Here is a 22350-nt window from a genome sequence, read left to right as displayed (position 1 = left end):
TAAGCAGAAAAATAATTGAAAACAAGATTTAATCATAGGGCCCCTTTCTCGCCGCTAGGGGCGCTAGTGTCGTTCCGGGTTCCACGGTAACAACGTTGACGGCAACGTGGATAGCGACTTTGTGCGGTAGACGGTGGTCGTATGCAGTCGCTTCAAGAATTTAGACGCAAGGGCACCCATACCCGGGGGCAAGGGGGGGGGGGGGTTCTAGCCCCCCGTCGCGCCGTAACTCTCATAGAAAGGAAAAAAAATAGTGTAGTCGACGTTTTTCTTTTTAACAGGGTAGGAACTGTAACTTTTTATGGGTACTTACAAGACTCCATTGGTCTTAAAAAATATTTCATAGCTCCCGTTTCATCCCACTCCCCCACCCCTCCATTCCCCCGTCCATACAAACTATTGTATAGCCGCCCTTGGTCAGTCGTGTCGCTACATGAGTAGCCGCAACGTGGAGTTACTTTCGTGCCATTCTAGAATAGGGCTGTCTCCCCATTACCTTGGAAGCAGCAACGTGTACTGACAAGGGAACCTCCCCATCGCACCCCCCTCAGATTTAGTTATAAGTTGGCACAGGGATAGGCCTTGAAAAACTGAACACAGATCAATCGAGAAAACAGGAAGAAGTTGTGTGGAACTATGAAAAAAATAAGCAACATATACAAACTGAGTAGTCCATGCGCAAGATAGGCAACATAAACGAGAGTGTGAGCTGACGAGCGCCGTGGTCCCGTGATTAGCGTGAGCAGCTGCGGAAGGAGAGGTCCTTGGTTCAAATCTTCTCTCGGGTGAAAGTTTTAATTTTTTATTTTCAGATAATTATCAAAGTTCAGGCACTCACACATAATCAACTTCGCACTCCAAAATTCCAGGACATGTTCAGATTTGCTTGGACATATACAGAATTTGACGGTCTACGCACGGAAACATTTGAAAACGTAAAAAACATATGTTTTGACAGAGCACAGGGAAAACTGTACGACTCTCAAACTGTTGCATTCATTTGATGCAGTTTATGTGACAAACTCTTATGTTTTCATCATTTTTTTTGGAGTGATTATCACATCCACAAGAAAACCTAAATCGGGCAAGGTATAAGAATCTTTTTACCCATTCGCCAAGTGTGCAAGTTAGGTGGGTCGACAACATATTCCTGTCATGTGACGCACATGCCGTCACCAGTGTCGTAAAGAATATATCAGACGTGTTTTCCTGTGGAGGAATCGGTTGACCTATGACCTTGCGATCAAATGATCTCGGTTCCTATTGGAGAGGTACGTCCTTTCGTCTACTAATCGCACGGTTTTGCGGTGAGGTCGCAAAACACAGACACTAAACTTATTACAGTGAACAGAGACGTCAATGAATGAACGGACAGATCGTAACTTTGCGAAAATAAAGAAAGTAAAATTTTCACTCGAGGGAGGACTCGAACCAAGGACCTTTCGTTCTTCAGTTGCTGACTCTAACCACGAGACCACGGCGCTCCTCAGCTATTATTGTCCTTTATGTTACCTATCTTGCACAAGGACTACTCAGTTTGTATATTTTGCTTATTTTTTCATAGTTCCACACAACTTCTTCCTGTTTTCTCGATTGATCTGTGTTCAGTTTTTCAAGACCTATCCACTGTGTCAATTTATAACCAAATCTGAGGGGGGTGCGATGGGGAGGTTCCCTTGTGAGCAGATACTGATTGAGTAACATGATTGGCAGTCGGAAGCTTGCAGCAACTACGATGGCTGCTACTGTGCGCACCGAATGCCTCACTCGCATCCAGCACCGCGAGTCCGTCAGTAGCAAAGAAGTAATCTTCAACGTGCCGTCCCTATTTCTACGAACGTATCACAATTCCCGCGGCTTGCATTTCCCATTTTTGAGGTTCAGCTCTCGCCATTAGCTGTCCTTCTCACTCTATGGGCAGGTGTTCGATTTCACTGTCGTCATCGAACTTCTTGATATGTTTGCCACGTGTGATACCTGGCCTAATTGTGAGCAGGCAAATGTAATTGTATAGCAGGTCTACCACAATTTATAGTCCTCTTAGTCTACCGTATACTTCCATGTTTAACTTCACTGAAGGCTTTTCACTTACATAGATTTTCCCCATTGCCGTTCTGTTAAGTATATCACCGACTCAGCAACCGAATTCCCTGCAGTTAGGTGAAGAACACGGATGGATGCCTTCTCAATTTAGGAAGATCAGCAGGTGTTCTCTCAGATAGGTAAAAGATTTTCAGTCTCACTCGTCACTGACGCGCCTACTGCCGCAATCTCTGTAACACACTGTTTCGGCCAAGTGATAAAACCTCCAGTGGCTACAGATCTTAGAGCAGTATTTCTATTAGGTGAGTAGTGGCGCCATCTGTTTGTCGATGAATTCTGATACACTGCCCTATTTATCATCAGTCTAGTATTTTGGGTTAAAATTTCTTATTCCACTATCGAAATCTTGCCCAGCGTTTGGCGCACCGAGAGGTACGTGAAAGGAAGCAGTTTTCGTTCCACAGGTAAAATTGTTTTAGAAATGCGAAAAGATATATGAAAACTGTTTTTCAGGCTGAGTTAGTGCATTTACTGGCTGAAGCAAAAGAGTGGTATTTTTCCTCAGCTGATGCAAATGTTCTTCTATTTGAGAGTATTTATTTCTGTCTACACATTACGAATTGAATGATAAGGGTCACTACACACGGTGTGCATAATTAAAGATCCAGTTTCAAAACGCTGTCGACGAGAACCACTGCTCAGATGACGTCAGATTTGATCATCATATTATTGACTCAGGGCGAAACATAATGGAGCAAGAAAAAAAACGAATATTTAACCAACGCTGTAAGCGTTAGAATACGCACATCAACAGGCGGGCGTCGCACGGTTGTTTCTCATTCTACGTCTGACACGTCCAACATTACTACCTCCATGAAGGGTCGTGCGCTGCTGGTAAAGCTCTCTTAAAAAGAATGGTGATTGAGTGCCAGTAGCTCCGCACAAATTCTGGATACTCAAAGGTACGGAAAAAGTCATTCTCGCACGTCTGCTAAGAGTATATAAGAAATATATAAGAAACTATCGGCTTCGACTGCGGTAATGAAACCAACCTTCTAACATTCTGCGTGGTGTCTGTTGTTCTATGCCGTTTTCTCCCTACCACTTTCGCGCAACGACGCTCTGAGCGTGTTTTTTTAGGGAATTGACTAGTTTGAACCTGGGACCTGTTGCTGGTAAGGAGACGCCAGACCACACATGACATGTAGAGTTCAGAAGAGTTCAGTGAGACTAGCGATGATATAACCAAATACTTAACGATTTCAGCGTCAGCTCCACTGCACTCCCTGTAAAAGAACCTTAATACTAACTAAATTTAGTGGAAGGGGTTCAAGGCTTTCCTATTTTTAGTTAGCTGGTAAAATAACGTCGAAAAAGCAGTTAAGTTTACCATTGGAAATTTTATTCTACTCACAAAACATTGTTTATAAATTGCACTATTGATAAAAGGAAATGTTTTAATACAGGATGATAAAAACCAACTGCGTTCAACAAAAATGTGAACGAATATTCCCTGAATGGGTTTCCAAGTTCTACAATGGATCGAAGGATGACCTATGCCATATCACATCTATAATCTATGTTTAAATTCAGTTTCACTAAAGAGAAAACTATCAAAATGGTCTACAGTGACCCTCAATTATCTTTAATTACTTATCTAACTTGTCGTAAATTACAGTGGCTGATGTGGCTTCTCAGTAACTATATAACAGAAAAATCATCGCTTTTCAGATTTTTACTTCAAGTGGCAAATGTGAACACCATGAGCTTTAATTGACGATCGACACTAGTATTACGCAAAAAGGGGGTGTAACAGATGAGACTTCTGCAGTTCTGAGTGAAGCTTTATGCGCTGTTATGCGGCATGCTGAACGAACAACGCCACTTCATCCCCATGTAATAGCAATTGACCAACATAGGTCAAATTACGTTTACGTGTAAAAAATATGGCAATTGCGTGAACGGTCGTACAACTCCCTTTCATCGCCCTTATACTCTATCGACCGGCAGAGGTCAATTTCACTACGTGCTGAAAAAGAGAATTATCGCCTCTTACATTAAAGGCTATTGTGAATTAGATAAGATCTGATTTAACGTGCTTGACCCGAAAAGACACATAGGAAAATTTTTGGACCCTTGACATGGGCAACTGCATGTTCGTCACAGGGAAGAATTAAAAAGTAATAAAGATAGCTACTAATATGCCCATGTGCATACCATAAATGGACAAGGATGAAGTCGTCTCTGGATTGCAACTATAAATAAATGTAAAGGGAATTACCCTAAAAGGTCGAGACGGACCAGCTAAACTTCATCTTGTCACCTGAGGCTCCATTTCACCGTTCGTGGGCTAGTAATCACTTATATGAATATGACTATTATCTATGGGGTAGATACGGGCATCTAAATTATTGAAATCAAGCCTACTAAGAGTCTTTAGAAAACGATTACAGAATTCAAAAAGACAGGTGCTATCTAACATGTGGCCACAGCACTGCAGGAGGGCCCGAGCGGTGGTGTACAACCACGCAGTCCGCGGGTAACCGTTGTACATGCCAGGGAGCACGGTTCTTAAAATCCTACGAAACCTCCTGCATTGTTAACCACACAAAACTACTCATGTCCAGGATTTTCTTCCTGCTGACCTGCCAGCAAAACGAATTATCTGTGGAATTTCTTGCCCGCGTAGAGGTGGACAATGAATGGCCATGGAACATTCCCTGAACAGGTGAAGCCCACTTCCATCTCCAAGGACATGCAATACGCAGAGCTGCAGAATATACACAATGGAAAATCCGCAAGCACGTCAGCCGGAACTCCACTACTGACCATTAAAATTACTACACCAAGAAGAAATGCAGATGATAAACTGGTATTCATTGGATAAATATATTATACGAGAACTGACATGTGGTTACATTTTCACGCAATTTCGGTGCATAGATCCTGAGGAATCAGTACCCAGAACAACCACCTCTGACCGTAATAACGGCCTTGATACGCCCGGGCATTGAGTCAAACAGAGCTTGGATGGCGTGTACAGGTACAGCTGCCCATGCAGCTTCGACATGATACCACAGTTCTTCAAGAGTAGTGATTGGCGTATTGTGACGAGCCAGTTGCTCGGCCACCATTGAACAGACGATTTCAGTTGGTGAGAGATCTGGAGAATGTGCTGGCCAGGGTATCAGTCGACCATTTTCTGTATCCAGGAAGGCGTGCATGCGGTCGTGCATTATCCTGCTGAAATGTAGGGTTTCGCAGCCACGCGGGATTAGCCGAGCGGTCTGGGGCGCTGCAGTCAGGGACTGGGCGGTTTATCCCGGCGGAGGTTCGAGTCCTCCCTCGGGCATGGGTGTGTGTGTTTGTCCTTAGGATAATTTAGGTTAAGTAGTGTGTAAGCTTAGGGACTGATGACCTTAGCAGTTAAGTCCCATACGATTTCACACACATTTGAACATTTTTAGTTTCGCAGAGATCGAATGAAGGGTAGAGCCACGGGTCGTAATACATCTGAAATGTAATGTCCACTGTTCAAAGTGCCGTCAATGCGAACAAGAGGTGACCGAGACGTGTAACCAATCGCACCCCATACCATCACGCCGGGTGATACGCCACTATGGCGATGACGAATACTCACTTCCAATGTGCGTTCACCGCGATGTCGCAAAACACGAATGCGACCAACATGATGCTGTAAACAAAACCTGGATTCATCCGAAAAATGACGTTTTACCATTCGTGCACCCAGGTTCGTCGTTGAGTACACAATCGCAGGCGCTCCTGTCTGTGATGCAGCGTCAATGGTAACCGCAGCCATGGTCCCCGAGCTGATAGTCCATGCTGCTGTAAACGTCGTTGAACTGTTCGTGCAGATGGTTGTTGTGTTGTAAACGTCCCAATCTGTTGACTCAGAGATCGAGACGTGGCTGCACAATCCGTTACAGCCATGTGGATAAGATGATCGACTGCTAGTGATATGAGGCCGTTGGGATCCAGCAAGGCGTTCCGTATTACGCTCCTGAACCCACCGATTCCATATTCTGCTAACAGTCATTGAATCTCGACCAACCCGAGCAGCAGTGTCGCGGTACGATAAACCGCAATCGCGATAGGCCACAATCCGACCTTTATCAAAGTCGGAAACGTGATGGTACGCATTTGTCCTCCTTACACGAGGCATCACAACAACGTTTCACCAGGCAACGCCGGTCAACTGCTGTTTATGTATGAGAAATCGGTTGGAAACTTTCCTCATATCAGCACGTTGTAGGTGTCGCCACCGGCGCCAACCTTGTGTGAATGCTCTGAAAAGCTAATCATTTGCATGTCACAGCATCTTCTTCCTGTCGGTTAAATTTCGCGTCTGTAGCACGTCATCTTCGTGGTGTAGCAATTTTAATGGCCAGTAGTGTACTTCACTCTGCAAATGTGCCTATGTGATGCGGGTTGACAGCACCGTTTATTGTTAGGCTGAGCTGATGATTCCTGCGGATCCTGTTACCTTTACCGTCACTGGCAAACACTATGAGAGTCTTTTGCGTGCCAACGTCATGCCAACCCGTCAACAGCGTGGATATGTGGGTAGGATCATTGTTATGCAAGATGGCGCCCCTCCACACGTTGCATAGCCAATGAAGCGGCTGCTGCAGGAAATTCTAGAATTATCAGCCGTCATTTCCCTATAGTCTGGCCTTACACATTACCTGATCTTACTCCCTGTGACTTCTGGCTGTTGGGTTATCGGAAATGTGTTGTGTTCAGTGCTCCAGTTACGAATGTAGCTGAACACAAGACAGGTATTGCGCAACGCACTGTGATCGTGACCCCTGGAATATTCCGATCTGTTGTCGTATATGCTGTTCCTCGATTTCAACTTGTGGCAGAAAATGCTGGACAGCATATTGAACATGTCTCGCGCCAGTCCCACGACAATTAGAAACCGATGTCATTTTTCTCTTTATGCTCTTTTTTCGGCCTCAGAACACTTGAAAACCGATTTTTCCCATCCGATGTGATACGACCTTACAGTAGTGGATGGGCTTACCCAACTAACAATGCCACAACTGTTTACTACATTGGTTCTCACCTCTCACCTTAAATTCGATGAATGACTAAGATTTTGTGACGACTGAATGTTAATAACTAACTCACTACTTGAGTTGTCCGCCCCCGGTAGCTGAGTGGTCAGCGTGACAGACTGTCAATCCTAAGGGCCCGGGTTCGATTCCCGGCTGGGTCGGAGATTTTCTCCGCTCAGGGACTGGGTGTTGTGTTGTCCTAATCATCATTTCATCCTCATCGACGCGCAGGTCGCCGAAGTGGCGTCAACTCGAAAGACCTGCACCAGGCGAACGGTCTACCCGACAGGAGGCCCTAGCCACACGACTACTTGAGTTTTCTCTATAAACAACGTTTTCTAATACATAAAGCTTTCTATCCTGATATTGTTTCAGTATCAGTACAGGATTAAGCAAAAATCACAAAATGTAAATTCTCATTTTGTTTAGAAAACGGACGTTTTGGATAGAAGTCATGTTACTTCTTATAAAAGCATAATAAGATATTTCACACGTGTTGTAGACCACTCGGCGGAACTGATATTTCGTCTTCTAGCCCTTTGGAAGCGTTGAGCTAAGTGACAAACAGTGCAACAAATACGATTTAACAGAAACGACAAATTATGCGACGGATTGCTGCATAGATTTACTCGTAAACATTTACTGGTTGAAACCTCGCCGTGGTTTTTTCATTCCTGAACTGTGTAATTCAGCTTGGGTAAGTGATGTTTGGTCAAACGAAAAACAATACATTTCTACCGAAAGAGGAACACGCATATGTATCACATTCATATAGTCTCCTTATAACGTTGATTTTTTTTCGATTATAAAAAGGATCTTGTCAGTTTGTTAGTTCATTTCTCTCTTCTTCATCTACACATACATCTACCTGGATAGTCTGCAAATCACACTTCAGTGCCTGACTGAGGCTTCATCGAACCACCTTCAATATAATTCTCTGTTATTCCGTTCTCGAACAGGGCGCGGAAAAAACGAACACCTTTATCTTCCCGCGCGAGATCTGGTCTCCCTTATTTTATTATGACGATTGTTTCTCCCTATGTAGACTGGCGTCAGCAAAATATTTTCGCATTCGGAGGAGAAGGTTGGTGATCTTTCTCCCTATGTAGACTGGCGTCAACAAAATATTTTCGCATTCGGAGGAGAAGGTTGGTGATCGAAATTTCGTGAGAAGATGCCGCCACAGCGATGTTCAGTGATGTTCAATGATGTTCACCCCAAATCCTGTATCATGTCTGTGAGACTCTCTTCCCTGTTCGTCGACAGTAAAAAACGTGCTGCTTTTCTCTGAACTATCTCGATGTATTCCGTTAATCCTATATGGTAAGGATCCCACACCACCCAGCAGTGCTCCAAAAGAGGACAGACAAGTGTAGCGTAGGCAGTCTCCTTAGTAGATTTGCTGCATCTTCTAAGTGTTCTGCCAGCAAATTGCAGTCTTTGGTTCGCTTTTCCCACAACATTTTCTATGCGTTCTTCCCAATTTAAGTAGTTCGTAATTGTAATTTCTAGGTATTTAGTTGAATTTGCGGCCTATAGATTTGACCGACTTTCGTGGAACCCAAATTTAACGGATTCCTTTTAGCACTTACGTGGTTACCTCACACTTTTCATTATGTAGAGTCAATTTCCAATTTTCGCACCGTACAGATCTTTTCTAAATCGTTTTGCAATTTGTTTTGATCTTCTGATGACTTTACTAGACGATAACGGACAGCATCATCTCCAAACAGCCTAAGACGGCTGGTCAGATTTTCTCCTAAATTGTTTTTGTAGACAATGAACAGCAGAGGGACTATAGCACTACCTAGGGGACCGCCAGATATCACATATGTTTCACTCGAGACGATATTCCATATGCACGAAATTTGATTGCAAGCCGCTTGTGAGGTGTCAAAAGTCTTCTGGTAATTTAGAAATGCGGAATCAATTTGAAATCCCTTGCCAATAGCACTCAGCAATTCGTGCGAGTAAAAAGCTAGTTGTGTTTCACAATATTTTCTAAATTCGTGTTGACTCTGTGTCAATAGTCCGTTCTCTTCGAGGTAATTCACAATGCTCGAACACAATATATGCTCTGAAATCCTGGCGCATATCGACGTTAACGATATGGGCCTGTAATTTAGTGGCCTACAGCTATTGCCTTTCTTATAATGCTGGTGTGACCTGTGCAACTTTCCAGTCTTTGGATACGGATCTTTCGTCCAGCGAACGGTTGTATATGATTGTTACGTTGAGCTACTGCACCAGCATAGTCTGAAAGGAATGTCACTCGTATATAATCTTAAGCATAAGACTCGCTTTTATTAGCCGGCCAGTGTGGCCGAGCGGTTCTAGACGCTTCAGTCTGGAACCGCGCGACCGCTACGGTCGCAGGTTCGAATCCTGCCTCGGGCATGGATGTGTGTGGAGTCCTTAGGTTAGTTAGGTTTAAGTAGTTCTAACTTCTAGGGGACTGATGACCTCAGATGTTAAGTCCCACAGTGCTCAGAGCCATTTGAACCTCGCTTTTATTATGTGATTTAAGTTGCTTCAGTACTCCGATGATATTTACTTCTAAGTTACTCATGTTGGCAGATGTTCTTGAATATAATTCTGGAATATTTACTTCGTCCTCTTTGGTGAAGGAATTTAGGAAGGATATGTTTAGTAACTCTGCTTTAGCAGCACTGTCATCGATAGTATTTCCATTGCTATCGTGCATTGTGTCTTGCCGCCGGCATACTTCCCATACGATCATAATCTTTTTGGATTTTCTGCCAAGTTTCGAGACAAAATTTCGTTGAGGAAACTGTTATAAGCATCTCGCATTGAAGTCCGCACTAAATTTCGAGCTTCTGTAAGAGATCACCAATCTCCGGGATTTTGCATTCGTTTAGATTTGGCATGCTTCTTCGTTGTTTCTGCAACAGTATTCTGACCCGTTTCGTGTACTAAGGGGGATCAGCTCCGTCGTTTGTTAATTTATTTGGTATAAATCTCTCAATTGCTGCCTATATTATTTCTTTGAATTCAAGCCACAGCTGGTGTACACTTGCATTTTCAATTTAGAAGGAGTGCCGATTGACCCTCAGGAAGATGTCAAGTGAATTTTTATCTGGTTTTTGAATAGATACTTTTTTCGTTTATTTTTGGTGGATTTGGGAGTTGCAATATTATGTCTCGCTGCGACAGCCCTGTGTTCACTAATCCCTGTATCTGTTTTGATGCTCGTTATTAACTCAGGATTATTTGTTGCTAAAAGGTCAAGTGTGTTTCCACAACCGTTACTATTCGAGTGGGCTCATGAACTAACTGCTTGAAATAATAATCAGGGAAGGCGTTTCGCACAATTTTGACTGATATTTTTTGCGTACCCGCGGTTTTAAACATGTATTTCCATCAACACATCGAGGGTAACTTGAGGTCACTACCGACTATACTTGTATGAGTGGGGCATGTTTTTGAGATTAGGCTTAAATTTTCTTTGAACTTTTCAGCAGTTGTATCATCTGACATGGGAGGTAGTTAAAACTCTCCAATTACTATTTTATTCCAGTTGCCAAGAATGAGTGCTACCCAAATTAACTCGCAGGAACTGTCCACTTTAAGTTCGATGCAAGATAAACCACTTCTAACAGCAACAAAACACGCCACCGCCAACGGTGTTTAGCCTATCCTTAATGAACACCGTTAGGTTCTTCGAAAGAATGTCGGGTGAACTTATTTCCGGCTGTAGGTAGCTTTAGTTTCTATAACGATTTGAGCATCCGTGCTTTCTATTAATGCTTGGAGCTCTGGTACTTCCCCAACAAAGTTACGATGATTTAGAATTCTGTTACCAATGGCTCCTTGACCTAAGTTCTTCCTATGTTCGACCAGAAAACTTCTTACTTGTAATTCTGGAACGAAATATCGATGTAAATGTTGTTAAGTAATAAGGAAAGTTTTAGCAAACAGACGTATTGTATCTCTCTATTTCAATTCTATAGCATGCTAATTAATTGTTGATTTTTTTAGTAGCTCATCTACTCGATCAGACGGTTCGTTTTTATGAGATGAATTAGCCAGCTTGGTCGCGACTTGCACAGCGTCATTATGGCCACCTCATTTGGATAATTATCAAAAATGGTTGAAATGGTTCAAATGGCTCTGAGCACTATGGGACTTAACATCTGAGGTCATCAGTCCCCTAGAACTTAGAACGACTTAAACCTAACTAACCTAAGGACATCACATACATCCATGCCCGAGGCAGGATTCGAACCTGCGACCGTAGCGGTCGCGCGGTTCCATACTGACGCGCCTAGAACCGCTCGGCCACACACCGGCCGGCGGATAATTATCATTTACATTTATTATATAGAGCCCGCCTGTTTGATCTTAACGAAGTCCGACTTATCAACGTGGATAGAGAGTGAGGTGCTTATAATTTTGAAAATTTTGAAAATTTTGAGTCAAACCAGTTCCTTCCAAAAAGAAATATTTCTTGTTCACTTCTCTGATGATTACGAGAGAGATAGAGAGAGACATTCAAAAATAGTAGTGTTATTGTGGTTCTAATCCTGCATCGGGCATGGATGTGTGTGATGTCCTTAGGTTAGTGAGGTTTAAGTAGTTCTAAGTTCTAGGGGACTGATGAGCTCAGAAGTTAAGTCCCATAGTACTCAGAGACATTTGAACCATTTCGTTATTGTGGAAAGCTCAGTACGCTTTTCTCTCTCACCGATGGAACGACAGATTTTATGTGATCTGAAACCACGATTCGCTATTGAATCAGTCCGACATGGACATCGTTTAAGCTAAAAGATTTTTCGTAATACCTTCTTTACTCAGGTCGCATGTAGGTGACGTGACATGGCGAATGAGGATTAATCGTTTGCGCTGCTACAGTATTACTTCAGTCTGTATAAAGGTCGTCAGCGTTGCAGTGATCCGGGGGACACGGTTAAAACTGTCACTACTCTTTTGCCATTAATGAATACCCTGCAGCAATCTAACAACTTCCTGAGAAATTTCGAGATTCAATCACTGGAAGGAAAATATACACCGCTACCAGTTTGTATACAGCTACGATCTGGCTCCTTAGCAGTTTCCACCGTTATCCTTCACAAAAATAAAAATAGTAGCGCAGTTCGAAGTCAACAGATAAAGAGCCGCACAAAAACATCACACTTCGAGTTTCATCGCAAACAAATGTAATTTATTGGCTTCAATTAAGCCTCGCCAAGTCCGTCACTGGTATCCGTCACCAACTGCAGGTAGCTAATGGCTGCACTTTGTGCTATGAGGCTTCTTAACGCCGAGCACATACAAGCGCGCTATACTCACCGAGAAAACCAAAAAATTAGTAGTTTTCTATGTCCTCACACAGGAACGCTGTTAAGAACCCTTTCATACCTTCCCGTACTGGAAAGGTAACCTTGTTGGTTACAAAGGCCAACGAACTCACGACTTCCGGACTGTTAACACTCTAAAACACCACCTCCGCCCCAGAGGGCAGCAGCTTACCTGCTACTCCTGCAACGGTAGTCGGCCGACCTGCATGCAACTCCACGGAATTCGACAACTGAAAAAAGCTGCACAAATATTCATTCAGATCTTGATAAGATTTCGAAGTGTTGCAAAGATGCTGAAAATGTCCAGAAATGTAAAATGGTGCACTTTACAACAGGTAAAAATGTGTGTACGATTACAACAATATTAATAAGGCGCGACTGAAATCAGTCATCTCACATTAATGCCAGGAATAATAATTTATCCTGATATGAAACGGAATGACTGCACAGGTTCAGTAGCTGGTAAATCAGGTGGCAGACTTCGGTTCATTCGTAGGGTACCGGGAAAATGCAGACGTGTTCTTTCCACCGTAGAACACTGATGAAGTGCGTGGGACCTAGACCATTTAAGTTAAAATGTATTAGGCAGATGCAAAATTCCTTTTAAGAAGTAGTCGATTCCAAGTCACTAGTATGCTTTACAATAAGAAATCATATATTTATGACACGACACAGGTGACTATATGAAAGTAATCATTTCATTTAGTAAGAGTTTAATTTACAGAAGCCTATCTTTTGGATTACTGTCACGTATGACAAAATATATAACATATGCCAATAAAGATTTGTCATGTCGTGGTTTATTTTGAAACAGAGAAAATAGAAACAGATAGGCGACTACTGTTCCTTTAATGTTCCATCACTCAGTCTAATGAATTCATAATGAAAGACATGTAAACTTCCAAAATCATTCATTTTTATTTAAGTTCATTAGGATTAATATTTATTATTGTTTACTGTGTGAAAAAAATGTAATTAGTTTCCTTGTAAATATTATTTAAAGACAAATAGTGAATAATATAACACACACAAAATAGAAATTATGTGAGACTTCTACACAGACGCTAGTTAATTAAATTATTTCTCATATATCTTCAGCGAAAAATTTAGTTATTTACTGATGAAAGTATGGTAAGTTTAATTTAGAAATCATTTTGATTCGAAAATTTCAAAAGAAAGAAAGACACAATTTTCAGAATCTTCGAAGAGAAATTTGAAATTAATTTAAACAAAAGCTGTACTTCAGTAGGTTTATGATAATAGCTTCTAAAAATATAAACTTTTATTGAAATACGAGTTTGAATTAATTAAAGATATGTACTGTTCGAGAATGTTCTGGCGCGAACAACGAAATTATAAGTAGACGTAAAGCGCGTGGACATCACTTCGGTTGTTCTGATTCATTTCAGACGTCAGATCACGTGAGAAGTAGTCAAAACATTTTTCCGATACATTGCGATATGTATTGTAATGTTCAGCTGTTTGAGATGCTAAGTCACGCGAAGATACAGTGAGATGATGTTGATTTTTCCGATGTGTATTTTCAAGATGAAGTTTTTAAGCAGAGTTCTGGAATAAATTAATTATCAAGCTTTCAGATATTAAAAGAGTGCTTCAGTTAGTACGGAAACGAGCCCTCCCCACTAGACAACAGATCCAAAGATTATCTGCGAACTATCTGCAAGACGACGGGAAAAGAGAAGTTGTTGTTGTTGTGGTCTTCAGTCCTGAGACTGGTTTGATGCAGCTCTCCGTGCTACTCTATCCTGTGCAAGCTTCTTCATACCCCAGTACGTACTGCAGCCTACATCCTTCTGAATCTGCTTAGTGTATTCATCTCTTGGTCTCCCTCTACGATTTTTAGCCTCCACGCTGCCCTCCAATACTAAATTGGTGATCCCTCGATGTCTCAGAACATGTCCTACCAACCGATCCCTTCTTCTAGTCAAGTTGTGCCACAAGCTCCTCTTCTCCCCAATTCTATTCAATACCTCCTCATTAGTTATGTGATCTACCCATCTAATCTTCAGAATTCCTCTGTAGCACCACATTTCTAAAGCTTCTATTCTATACTTGTCCAAACTATTTATCGTCCATGTTTCACTTCCATACATGGCTACAATCCATACAAATACTTTCAAAAACGACTTCCTGACACTTAAATCTATACTCGATGTTAACAAATTTCTCTTCTTCAGAAACGCTTTCCTTGCCATTGCCAGTCTATATTTTATATTCTCTCTACTTTGACCATCATCAGTTATTTTGCTCCCCAAATAGCAAAACTCCTTTACTACTTTAAGTGTCTCATTTCCTAATCTAATTCCATCAGCATCACCCGACTTAATTAGACTACATTCCATTACCCTAGTTTTGCTTTTGTTGTTGTTCATCTTATGTCCTACTTTCAAGACACTGTCCATTCCGTTCAACTGCTCTTCCAAGTCATTTGCTGTCTCTGACAGAATTACAATGTCATCGGCGAAGCTCAAAGTTTTTATTTCTTCGTAGCAAATAACTATATTTTGTAATTATTTCTTCCCAGTTATAAGTACATTGTGTTACACTAGTTACTAACCTCATCAAAAGTGCTCTTACAATAATTCGTACTCAGGTATATGTTTAAGACTATTTTGGATACATCGCAGTATATCGGTGTTGTCGGAGAAGAAATATTGTGATTTGTGTAGCTAATCTGAGAATAGTTACAAGGTTTAATAGGGACATACAGAATGCATACAAAGAAGAGCACAACAAACCAGGACATATCTTGTATGAATGCAGAGTCTCGCGGCGATAACATTGAATAAAGTGTTCTCGGGTGTCCAACCGCGTCAATTGCTTAAAACTACACGAGCTTTCGGCCAAGCACTCCTTGGCCATTGTCAAGTGGTATGACTGCCAGTGAGCTGTTGGTGCGCCCTTATATACGCTAGCTGCCGGCTGTGACGTCACTGGTGCCCGTGACATTGACATACACTCCTGGAAATTGAAATAAGAACACCGTGAATTCATTGTCCCAGGAAGGGGAAACTTTATTGACACATTCCTGGGGTCAGATACATCACATGATCACACTGACAGAACCACAGGCACATAGACACAGGCAACAGAGCATGCACAATGTCGGCACTAGTACAGTGTATATCCACCTTTCGCAGCAATGCAGGCTGCTATTCTCCCATGGAGACGATCGTAGAGATGCTGGATGTAGTCCTGTGGAACGGCTTGCCATGCCATTTCCACCTGGCGCCTCAGTTGGACCAGCGTTCGTGCTGGACGTGCAGACCGCGTGAGACGACGCTTCATCCAGTCCCAAACATGCTCAATGGGGGACAGATCCGGAGATCTTGCTGGCCAGGGTAGTTGACTTACACCTTCTAGAGCACGTTGGGTGGCACGGGATACATGCGATCGTGCATTGTCCTGTTGGAACAGCAAGTTCCCTTGCCGGTCTAGGAATGGTAGAACGATGGGTTCGATGACGGTTTGGATGTACCGCGCACTATTCAGTGTCCCCTCGACGATCACCAGTGGTGTACGGCCAGTGTAGGAGATCGCTCCCCACACCATGATGCCGGGTGTTGGCCCTGTGTGCCTCGGTCGTATGCAGTCCTGATTGTGGCGCTCACCTGCACGGCGCCAAACACGCATACGACCATCATCGGCACCAAGGCAGAAGCGACTCTCATCGCTGAAGACGACACGTCTCCATTCGTCCCTCCATTCACGCCTGTCGCGACACCACTGGAGGCGGGCTGCACGATGTTGGGGCGTGAGCGGAAGACGGCCTAACGGTGTGCGGGACCGTAGCCCAGCTTCATGGAGACGGTTGCGAATGGTCCTCGCCGATACCCCAGGAGCAACAGTGTCCCTAATTTGCTGGGAAGTGGCGGTGCGGTCCCCTACGGCACTGCGTAGGATCCTACGGTCTTGGCGTGAATCCGTGCGTCGCTGCAGTCCGGTCCCAGGTCGACGGGCACGTGCACCTTCCGCCGACCACTGGCGACAACATCGATGTACTGTGGAGACCTCACGCCCCACGTGTTGAGCAATTCGGCGGCACGTCCACCCGGCCTCCCGCATGCCCACTATACGCCGTCGCTCAAAGTCCGTCAACTGCACATACGGTTCACGTTCACGCTGTCGCGGCATGCTACCAGTGTTAAAGACTGCGATGGAGCTCCGTATGCCACGGCAAACTGGCTGACACTGACGGCGGCGGTGCACAAATGCTGCGCAGCTAGCGCCATTCGACGGCCAACACCGCTGTTCCTGGTGTGTCCGCTGTGCCGTGCGTGTGATCATTGCTTGTACAGTCCTCTCGCAGTGTCCGGAGCAAGTATGGTGGGTCTGACACACCGGTGTCAATGTGTTCTTTTTTCCATTTCCAGGAGTGTATATGGACATGTTTTGAGTCGGCGTTCGATGTGCCCTCTACAACCGCGCGATCGCTGCATCCCACGCAGCGCTGAGCTGCAAGCCATCGTCTCTATTCAGGGTGTTTGCGGTAATTTTTATTTCAATAGCTTCCTTTATTAAACTGTCCCAGGAGCCGTTAGTGCGAGCCACGACAGAGATATCGTCAAATTTTATGTGGTGACCGTTTTCTAACGCATGCTCAGCTACCATAGATTTCTCTGGATAGCGTAGGCGATAATACCTCTCATGTTCTTTTCTGCATTGTTCCACAGTGCGCACTGTTTGTCCGATGTACTTCTGGCCACCTTCACAAGGTATTTCGTAGACTCCAGGTATTCTGATACCTACTGCGTCTTTAACTGGTCTCAGTAATGGACGGATTTTCGTTGGAGGCCTGAAGATTGATTTGATCTTGTGTCTTTTCAACAGGCGACTTATCTTGCCCGACACAGAGCCACAGAATGGCTGCAAAGCAAGTTTCTTTCCCTGGTCTTCGTCGGTGGTCTTATTCTGATATTTCCCAGAAATCACTACTTTCACTTGATGGGCGCTGTAGCCGTTATTCCTGAAAACCTTACGTAGGTAGCTCAGTTCATTCACCGCAAACACCCTGAATAGAGACGGTGGCTTGCAGCTCAACGCTGCGTGGGATCCAGCGATCGCGCGGTTGAAGAGGGCACATCGAACGCCGACTCAAAACATGCCCATATATGGCAATGTCACGGGCACCAGTGACGTCACAGCCAGCAGCTAGCGTATATAAGGGCGCACCAACAGCCCACTGGCAGTCATACCACTTGACAATGGCCAAGGAGTGCTTGGCGGAAAGCTCGTGTAGTTTTAAGCAATTGACGCGGTTGGAAACCCGAGAACATTTTATTCATGACAGATCTGTTTGATTCGTGAAAGTGCGTCAGGGAAATGCTGGAAATCCTCATTTTTCAGACGGCTCAAGACGTCAATTCTTCACGAAAACCTACGAGCAACATTTCAAGAATCAGCAATAAAAGAACGAAATGAAATTATCGTATGGCATTACTAGCCAGGAGACCTCATCTGGGGTTTTTCAGATCGCTAGAGCAACTCTTATTATCTGACGCCATTTCGGCGGCTAGCTCGTCAATGACGATGAAATGATGATGAGGACAACACGGCACCCGGCCGTGAGCGGATAATCTCTCCAACCCGGCTGGGAATTGATCTGGGACCCCACCTCTCGCATGACAGTCAGCTACGCTGATTTAGCGATGTAGGCGGACTGCTTAACTAGCAATGTGGTACAGTTCCCTACATATCGGTTGCACAGAGAGCACGCACAGAGGCATTTAAGCAATCATTGCTGCTGCACTCCACACACGAATGGAACGGCAAGAAACCCTTGCAACTAATACGACACCAAGCACCAAACTGGTTTGCACGGTATAGATGCAGATGTAGAGGTAAGAAAGGGGGGATTCGAGAGTGGTGTCCTGAGTACCCTCCGCCCAGCACCTAAGTTGGCTAGCGGAGTTTGTGCGTGTGCGTAACTGAAACCAGTGACACCTTCCACAGAATTCAGTCTGGCTGCTATACATGTGATTGTGACTTCTGCTGTCTGCACTTGCTTTTAACGGCGCGTCCCAGCAGCCGCCCGCCCTCGCGCCGTCATTAGCCTGCTGCCGCCGCGGGGAATCCCCGAGCAGGGCGACACCTTTCGCGTCCCCCAAGCTGCCAGCCACCACCGCGCTCACCGGCCCGCTCCGCCTCCTTCCCTAACTTTATTTTCCTCAGGCACTAATTAATTACTGTGATTAATCAGAAAAGTTCGTAATTAGAAAGTTTCTTGGGCGAAAATTAAAATGGCACTGCAGCGGCGGTGGCGGCGCACGGCGTCTTGCCCCCGCCTCTGCCTCCAGACCGCCTCCTCCGCCTCCCTGCCCCACGACAGAGAGGGGGGCCACGTCCCGATAAACTCATTAATTAACGTGGAGGAGACTTGGGTCCCGCCGGAAGTTTTTGGCACGCTCTTTGAATAGGTGGCTGGCGGGCGACCACGCCCCTTGCCGCCGCGACCCCCCACCACCGACCAGGGCTGCGCGCAAGTGCGCAGTCGGCGCGGGGCGGCAGGGCGGCGACGCCCCCGCCTCCCTCCACAGACTGCGTGGAAGCCGACTTCCACATCCACACCCGCACTTTGCAAACCACTGTCAAGTGTATCGAGCACCTCGTTTTACGCAGTCCTCCCAATCCATTCGCGTACTGGGCGCAGAGACATTGCTTGAATTTCTCTGTGCCCGCTGAAACGACTCTAATACTATCTCCATGTTTCCTACTTGAGTAATACGAAGGGTCTGGTGTACATTCCTAGATTCATGACTTATAGTTCGTTCTTGAAAACTTGTAAGCAAGCTTTCGCATTATACACTACCAGAAAAAAGCAACACCATGAAGAACGTGGTCATTTTATTGACAAGTGATGTGACAGGTACTTCACAGTTGCAGAAATACCGGGTGATCAAAAGGTCAGTATAATTTTGAAAACTTAATAAACCACGGAATAATGTAGATAGAGAGGTAAAAATTGACACACATGCTTGGAATGACATGGAGTTTTATTAGAACCAAAAAAAAACAAAGTTCACAAAATGTCCGACAGATGGCGCTGGACAGCAAAACGTCAGTGACTGCGCATGACAATCGTGTATAAAAGGAGCTGGCCGGCCGGTGTGGCCGAGCGGTTCTAGGCGCTACAGTCTGGAACCGCGCGACCGCTACGGTCGCAGGTTCGAATCCTGCCTCGGGCATGGATGTGTGTGATGTCCTTAGATTAGTTAGGTTTAAGTAGTTCTAAGTTCTAGGGGACTGATGACCTCAGCAGTTAAGTCTCATAGTGCTCAGAGCCATTTGAACCATTTTATAAAAGGAGCTGTAATGAGAGAGAGAATTAGATGCGCCAGCAGTCGCAGCATGTTGGCGTTACCTAAAAGGCGCTTTTAGTGAAGCTGTATTATCAGAATGGGGAATGTGCTAGTTCAGCGTTACGATCCTATCGCCATAGGAAGGGGATTCGAACGGGTAAAGGTGACTGCGCATGACAATCGTGTATAAAAGGCGCTGTAATGAGAGAGAGAATCAGATGCGCCAGCAGTCGCAGCATGTTGACGTTAGCTGAAAAGGCGCTTTTAGTGAAGCTGTATTATCAGAATGGGGAATGTGCTAGTTCAGCGTTACGATCCTATAGCTATAGGAAGGGGATTCGAAAAGGTAAAGGTCCGAAGAGAAATGCAGCTGTGGCGAGAATGATTTCGAAGTTCGAAGCCACGGGTTGTTTAGACGATAGACCCCGTAGTGGCCGACCGAGCACAAGGCGTAAAGCTGAGACAGTTCAGGAAGAAATGGAGACTGTAGCGGGTTCGTCTATGCACGGGTAAGTCAGCGCTCGTGCAGTCGCATGTCGCACCGGCATTCCATACACTACTGTTTGGTTGGCACTGAGGCGTACCCTCCGTTGCTATCCGTACAAAATCCATCGGCATCATGAACTGTTACCTGGCGAATTAGTGAAGCGGAGGGCATTTCCGGTGTGGGCGTTTCAAAAGATGGCGGAAGGTGACGATTGGTTGAGTAACGTGTTGTGGACAGACGAAGCTCATTTCACGCTCCGAGGGTATGTCAACGCCCACAACTGCAGAATTTGGGCTACCGAAAATCCTATAACTGTCGTGGAGACTATTGCACGACGAGAAAGTCACGGTATGGGTTGGATTTACCACGTCTACCGTTATCGGGCCTTTTTTCTTCGAGTAAATGCGTGATTCTGGTTTTGTAACTGCTACCGTGACGGGTGAGAGGTACGCCGATATGTTACACAATCGCATCATCCCCAGCCTACACCTGCTGGAACGTACGATGTTTATGCAGGATGGCGCGCCACCCCATATTACTACGCGCATGAAAGATCTCTTCCGCGCGTCGTTTGGTAATCGTGTGCTCAGCCGCCACTTTCGTCATGCTTGGCCTCCCAGGTCCCCAGACCTCAGTCCTTTCGATCATTCGCTTTGGGGTTACCTGAAGCCGCAAGTGTATCGTGATCGACCGACATCTCTAGGGATGCTGAACGACAACATCCGACGACAATGCCTCACCATAATTCCGGTCATGCTTTACAGTGCTGTTCACAACATTATTCCTCGACTACAGCTATTGTTGAGGAATGATGGTGGACATATTGAGCATTTCCTGTAAAGAACATCATCTTTGCTTTGTCTTACTTTGTTATGCTAATTATTGCTATTCTGATCAGATGAAGCGCCATTGTCGGACATTTTTTGAACTTTTGTATTTTTTTGGTTCTAATAAAACCCCATGTCATTCCAAGCCTGTGTGTCAATTTGTACCTCTCTATCTATGTTATTCCGTGATGTATTCAGTTTTCAAATTTATACTGACTTTTGATCATCCGTTATATCATAACTAATCGAGTTCCTATGCCCCACAATATTAAATATTCATGTTTTCACGTTTCTGGTTTGCGGTGCTACCTGTCCGTTATATGACAAACTATTTGGACCTGTGGCTCATCCTCATGTCTGTTCAAAACACCCTGGAAAAAAAGAATGGTTCGAGCGTCATCCATTCCGTGAGAAAGAGAAGGAGCTATGGCAACATCCACAGTGGTGAGGGGACATATCACGGCTGCCTCGTTCTGCTCGAGTGTTCAGAAACATTACTATTTTCTAACCTAAACATGGCGTTGATACAAACGAATCTGATGTTGTAGTTAGGCCCGAAAAAGGTGTACGAATCTGTGATGGTTGAAAGGGAAATGTTGCTGAAAGGCGGAAGGAAAGTGGTGAAAGTTATGCAAGTGACAAAACCAAGAAACGTGCGCCGGGAAAAAATCGGCGGGATGGATGTGACTGCATTATGAAAAAGGAGAACGCTAAGAGAGTTCGGTACCAATTTCATACACTAACGGCTAATGGAGGAAGACAATCTTTTCTTGGGATTTTGCAAATTGCGTGAATTTAACTTGTAAAATGCTATTTGTTGGGGACTCATTAAGAAAAGTGCAGGTAAATGGGCCTATAAGAAGAAACGAAGTAACGACAAGGATGAGAGTACGAGAAAGGTATCATACACTACTGGCCATTAAAATTGCTACACCAAGAAGAAATGCAGGTGATAAACGGGTATTCATTGGACAAATATATTATACTAGAACTGACATGTGATTACATTTTCACGCAATTTGGGTGCATAGATCCAGAGAAATCAGTACCCAGAACAACCACCTCTGGCCGTAATAACGGCCTTGATACGCCTGGGCATTGAGTCAAACAGAGCTTGTATGGCGTGTACAGGTACAGCTGCCCATGCAGCTTCAACACGATACCACAGTTCATCAAGAGTACTGACTGGCGTATTGTGACGACCCAACTGCTCGGCCACCATTGACCAGACGTTTTCAATTGGTGAGAGGTCTGGAGAATGTGCTGGTCACGGCA

At 44.5% G+C, this 22350-nt stretch overlaps 1 protein-coding gene across 1 annotated transcript in view; it reads right to left on the bottom strand.

Annotated features, from left to right (window-relative positions):
* Nucleotides 1-18823: 18823 nt before the first annotated feature.
* The window catches only part of LOC126234872 (uncharacterized), an 84619-nt gene continuing 81092 nt past the window's right edge, over nt 18824-22350 (bottom strand). Inside the window, exon 3 of the mRNA XM_049943613.1 lies at nt 18824-19000. Within this exon, the coding sequence (XP_049799570.1) occupies nt 18824-19000 (177 nt within the window). The remainder of the gene's footprint in view (nt 19001-22350) is intronic.

Source organism: Schistocerca nitens, chromosome 2 (genome assembly GCF_023898315.1).
Source record: "Schistocerca nitens isolate TAMUIC-IGC-003100 chromosome 2, iqSchNite1.1, whole genome shotgun sequence".
Classification (NCBI taxonomy): Eukaryota; Metazoa; Arthropoda; class Insecta; order Orthoptera; family Acrididae; genus Schistocerca; species Schistocerca nitens.
The sequence above is the reverse complement of the archived record's forward strand: the minus strand, read 5'-3'. Positions and strand labels throughout refer to the sequence as shown.